The sequence below is a fragment of the Salmo salar genome, chromosome ssa17 (genome assembly GCF_905237065.1).
Source record: "Salmo salar chromosome ssa17, Ssal_v3.1, whole genome shotgun sequence".
Classification (NCBI taxonomy): Eukaryota; Metazoa; Chordata; class Actinopteri; order Salmoniformes; family Salmonidae; genus Salmo; species Salmo salar.
Window position 1 is genome coordinate 11,956,991 of NC_059458.1, and position 5,224 is coordinate 11,962,214.

The 5,224-nt window shown below is 39.6% G+C and overlaps 1 protein-coding gene across 2 annotated transcripts; it reads left to right on the forward strand.

The window, feature by feature from the left end:
* The first annotated feature begins 1,534 nt into the window (after positions 1-1,534).
* On the forward strand, positions 1,535-3,421 carry LOC100286437 (S100 calcium binding protein, beta (neural)). Of its 2 annotated transcripts, NM_001146376.2 has the most exons (4): positions 1,620-1,674; positions 1,953-1,995; positions 2,247-2,402; positions 2,688-3,404. In NM_001146376.2, the coding sequence occupies exons 3-4, from the start codon at positions 2,265-2,267 to the stop codon at positions 2,835-2,837; spliced, it is 288 nt and encodes a 95-aa protein (NP_001139848.1). In that variant the 5' UTR covers positions 1,620-1,674; positions 1,953-1,995; positions 2,247-2,264; the 3' UTR covers positions 2,838-3,404. The 2 variants fall into 2 exon arrangements, with proteins under 2 accessions (XP_014006859.1, NP_001139848.1); XM_014151384.2 differs by lacking the exon at positions 1,953-1,995 and having other exon boundaries at positions 1,535-1,674; positions 2,688-3,421.
* The last annotated feature ends 1,803 nt before the right edge of the window (positions 3,422-5,224 follow it).

Consider the following 5,224-nt stretch of genomic DNA (forward strand, 5'->3'; position numbering starts at 1 on the left):
GAGAGAGAGAGAGAGAGAGAGAGAGAGAGAGAGAGAGAGAGAGAGAGAGAGAACGAGAGAGAGAAATGTATTTATTCTCAGCTCGGAGTCATGTTGTCAACTCTCACCTACCCGCCCAACAGTCCTGTCAGGTCATTGGATAGAGTGCATATGATATGATCAGAGGATTGTTCGGGATTGGGTGGATTTTTCTCTGAGCTCAGCTAAAATCATCTAGAAAAACTCAAACTCAACCTCCTACCAATAACATTTTCCAGAGAGTAGTTTGTTCTATGCTTAATGAATGAGTTGGAGAGAGAAGAGGTACGAAAATGATAGATTGTGGATTTGACTGGATCTGTTTCTATGGTCATCTGACTACAATGACTATAGACAGTCTTTCAAAGCAAGCAACGGTGATTTCTTCACACAAGAACAACTGTTTTCAGTGGACAATGGTCAACTGTTGTCAGAAGTATGTGAAATATATTTAGGAAGAGACAAAGAAACATTTATCATGCAGTAAAAAACACTTTCTCCCAAATGCTTCCTGAGAAGAATGCAAAACAGATGCTGGCCAGAGAGTTGAGAGAGTTTGTGGGAGGGAGAAGTCAATAGAACAGGAATTCAATGTATTTTGGAACTTGATCACATTTGTTTTCAACCTCTTTTTTAATTAAATGGTAAGGGATTATGTTGCTACTCTAGGTTAAGATTTTGGTATCTTATGCATACCTAGACTTTAGACGCCTCAAATTTGGAAGACTTAGCTCAATAGTAAATAAACGAAATCTGAGCCCTCTCTATTTCTGCTCTAGTTAACTGTAAACACTTATCATTCCTAAAGTTCAGGCATATATTCATCCTGGTGAAACAACACAACATATTTAACTTTTTTAAACATGAGGTTGACATGGATGGCTGTGCCTGCTTAGTAGTCCGGGGATGCATAGGGCACATGTCTGGCCAACTCCACAAGTGAAAAGAAATGTGTTCATTAACATGCACAACCATCCATTTCCTCTGAAACAGGCCATTGTCTCAGACAAAACGCTGGTGGGGATTGTGGCAACCAGAAGGTCCAAAGTCTGAGGGATCAATACAAATGGCCATGCATAGAAAATCCTCTTTACAATTACAGGTAAAGTGGTTTAAGGGTGGAGGTTAGGGAGACGGAAAGGGGGAGAAGGTGAAAGGCCTGTTTGTTTGCTTTAGCCTAATTCGTTTGGCAATACTTTAAACGGGGGTTTACAGTTCGTAATTGTAAATTGTCTAAACTTTTTAAGGACCCAAAAAATGTATTGCCTGTACAATCATATGAACATTAAATAGCCTATTATGATATAATGCAATCTTTCTTACACATCAGTTGTAAACCTGGAAGCTCAAATCCACAAATTCAGCTCAAAGTCATACTGTCATTCAAAACAATGGTATTCAAACAATACTGTAAATTGACCATTTTAACATGGTAAAAGACTGGCATAGCCATCAATGGTGAATTCTGTGTGAGAATACAGTGGAGTGAGAGGGTGAAAAAGAGCCTATTGGTCAGTGTGCTGGACTGGCAGGGTGGTTGACCAGAGGCACTAGACCCTCCCCACACCAACTATAAAAGCCTATACTCTTTGTCCCTCCACAGCCACTACTCACTCTCATCTGCAAATAACCTTTGTTTCAGTCCGAGACACACTGGTAGGTCAAGATTCTTTACTGTATCTGCTGTTTCTTAGTGAGTTGATCTTTAACTGGAGGCATTCGTTTGATTTGGGGGTTTGTACGGTGTAACGACAGGCTTAAAATGTTATTTCAAATTGTATGAGTATCTTGATTACTCCCCGCTAATCGCTGTGATGTCTTTTTTTCTTGTTGAGAGCGAGAGGTCTGAGAGATAGAATGTCATCATCTGATGCATTGAAGTTACATGACTGCTTACAGGTGTAGGATCTTACTGTTTTATCACCCTGTTGCAGGTTCCTCCAATGCAGGAAATGTAAAACTTGTAGTATATTTGAGGTAAAAAAATACTTCTGAAGTTAGTTTCTTCCACTTTGAAATTTCAGACTTGATTTTCCTTGATGAGAGATGTATCAACCCCTACAAAAATGTCCATTAATTATTATCCACATAATAATTAATATTTCGTGTTGCTGCAGGATTATTTTCCTGCTGTAGCAAACTGGCTCAAATTAAGATCCTACATCTGTGCGTGTTGTTTATGTCACATCGTAGGCCTAGAGATGAAATGTTTTTGCTATACTTTATAGATCACATTGCAAACCACAATGACTGATCTGGAGAGTTCACTGGCCACCATCATGGAGGTGTTCCATAGGTACGCAGAGAAAGAAGGAGACAAGCACAAACTAAAGAAAAGTGAACTAAAAGACTTGATCAATGAGGAGCTACCAGCCCTTACAGGGGTGAGTATATCACTACCATATTTCACTATAATATTTCATACGTCATTGTTTAAATTGAACATGCAGTTTGGATCTAGGCTATGGTTACAGCGTAATACACGTTTATCAATACATCATATATAATTCTACAGACTTTGTTGCACTAAGCTGGTGAGGCATTCATACATTATTATTCTATAATCAATGGGTGAAATGACCATAAAACCAGCTGTAAATATTGCAGAATGCGCCTTTAGTCATCAAATATGACCTTATCTATCTCTGTTTATCTGTTTTTGCCCTCAGCAAGTGAAGGACCAGGCCACTATGGACAGTTTGATGGAGAGCCTGGACACGGATGGAGACTCAGAATTGGACTTCCAAGAGTTCATGACATTTATCACCATGGTAACTGTCTGCTGCCATGATTTCTGCGAGCACCATGAGGACGAGTAGCTAGGCACCAGTTCAACAAGAGAGAGAGAGAGAAAGCCAGTAAATTATAAAGTAGGAACTTTAGTTTGATAAAAAAACTGAAATGTCAATGCAAACTTTGTATTTTTCCAGTTGGTCCCATTTAGATTCAATAGGTTTCTTATACCCTGTTTGCTTACAAAGGGTTAACACACTTTGTTTCATTGCCTGTGAGTTGACAAAGCCAAATTGGTTTAGTCCTGAAACTTCATAGAATAGTTTTTTGCCAACAAAGCTTAGAGCACTTATCTTGAATACTGTAAAGCTGAGAACCAAGGTAATAGATTCATGCATTTCTGCGGCTCTAAATTGGTTAAATTGTTATCACTAACAATGCATGTATAATCAGCTACCCCATTCATTGGACACGGTTTGGCAAGTAAAACAAGTATTCTCCAGTTTGATTTTGACCCCAAAAAATGTTGCCTTCCAGACAATATCTTGAATTGAATTCTGTTTTTATGAAAATGGTTTTCAAATTGAACTGTGCTTTGTGAGATGCTATTAAAAGTATAACATAGATAATCAATAAAGATGATAAAATGAATACAAGGACATACTTTTCACCAGTGACACCATGTCCTTTTTTACTTTAGATTCATACAATTCATATTTCTGTCTCCTGTTGAAAAGTTGTGATGTGTACCCCTAAGTGGCAGTGTTGCTCCATGACAAAATTATTGGCACCTACTGGATGTACGTAAAAGATATTGAATCAGTGACACAGAGAATGTATAAATCTTCCTGATGCGTCTTCAGTAAACATCTCTATACTATCATAGCTACGTGCCATACGTGCTACCTCTTGATGTCTGTCGCCAACTCTGTGTTTTAACTGTATTGGGAAGGAAGAGACAGTGAAAGCAATAAACTGAGTTGTCTACTGAGCCAAAGGCAGCACTCTCCTGTGAGACCATGTTCTCAGAAAGTATACACACAAGGGCTGACACAAGATGAGATTTTTCTCTCTGAAAAAACAGTAAATCAAAACAGTAAAACCTTTTAGAGTGGACACGAAAGGGGACAATAGTTTTGTGATGCGACAGGTTAAACATGGGCCACATTGATCCGTTTACTGTAGCAGAAGCAGAATTACTGTAGATACATGATCCACAAGTACACAAACATGTAGTCACTGACAATGGATTCTTCTATCACTCAGAATCAATGGTACCGTCAGCTGCGTCATGCACCCCAAAAATCTGAGGAGGGCAGGAGGCATAAAGTACGTGAGGATGGCTGGGGGTGGGGGGGGGGTTGTTCGCAGGGGTGCTAGGCTCCCCGTCTGCGTTTATCAAACACCTAGAACAGCACTTTCCTGCAATCTAGAGCCATAATCATTACGCTTGATTCTATGTCAAAAAGTACATGTTTATTTTTATGCACATCTAAGCATACCTCTTGAACTGTCTGTGTCCCTCTAAATGCTGGTTCTTTTTTAAAAGAAACAAAATATGCATCTCTGCTAAAAGCTGAGTAAAAGACTGAAAGGAATGTGAGTCTTATTCAGTTCATTTAATTATAGCTTGCTTTTCTCAAGTCTACCAACCTTGCCAGCTAAGATAGTTAAACGAGCTAGCTACTCTAACTTGATAGTCTGAAATGGCTTTTTCCTATGGACATGACAGCGCTGGGTTACAGCATACTTATTGTGGATATAAAATGTAAAAAGTATTTATGCAATCAGGACATGAAAGCCTCATTTAAACACCATTCAACACAGGCTGCTGCATCTGGTGCTGAACATAGTATAAAGGTATAGAGAGCTGCCTCAGCCCGAGTGTGAGACCAGGAAATAAAGTGGATGGGCAGTGCTCCAAAACTCTGATGGAACATTGTGAGATGGCAAATAACTTGTTTTTACTCCTCAATAGAGACAGGCATTAATGGCATTTGGGAAAAGTTGAATTGGACTATAAATCTCTGACGCGCTTACTTGATGGATTCCTGGTCATTTTGACACGACTAGGCAAGATGTATGTGTTGAGTATGAGAATAGACAGCGGAATGTTATTATGCCCACGATGCATCTGTTAAAACATGCGTGCACTTGTTGAGTGAGTGCGTGTTCCCAAAATGCATCCTTCTTATTGGTTGTAACCCTCTTAATTGGCAGGGCCTCATTGGATAATGGCCTGTGGTATATCCCTGCTACCCTTTGAGCGGGCGCAGATGGAGAGACCTACGGATGTAGTCATGTCGTCTCCTCTGTCAAAGGCTTAATAAACTGCCAATTCGGGATGCTCTCCTGTACACTGCCGTGCTCCTTATTCAAGAGCAAACAAACCCTTTAACCAGGAATGTAACCGTATGTGTGCGACTACGTTATTCAGATATGCCTGTGGTGGTCACACCAAAAAAAATGTCTG

Bases quoted from the DNA above. Each gene is read 5' to 3' on its own strand.
- LOC100286437 (XM_014151384.2), top strand. From the start codon at position 2,265: ATGACTGATCTGGAGAGTTCACTGGCCACCATCATGGAGGTGTTCCAT. The intron at 2,403-2,687 runs GTGAGTATATCA...TTTTGCCCTCAG, and splicing joins AGCTACCAGCCCTTACAGGG to CAAGTGAAGGACCAGGCCAC.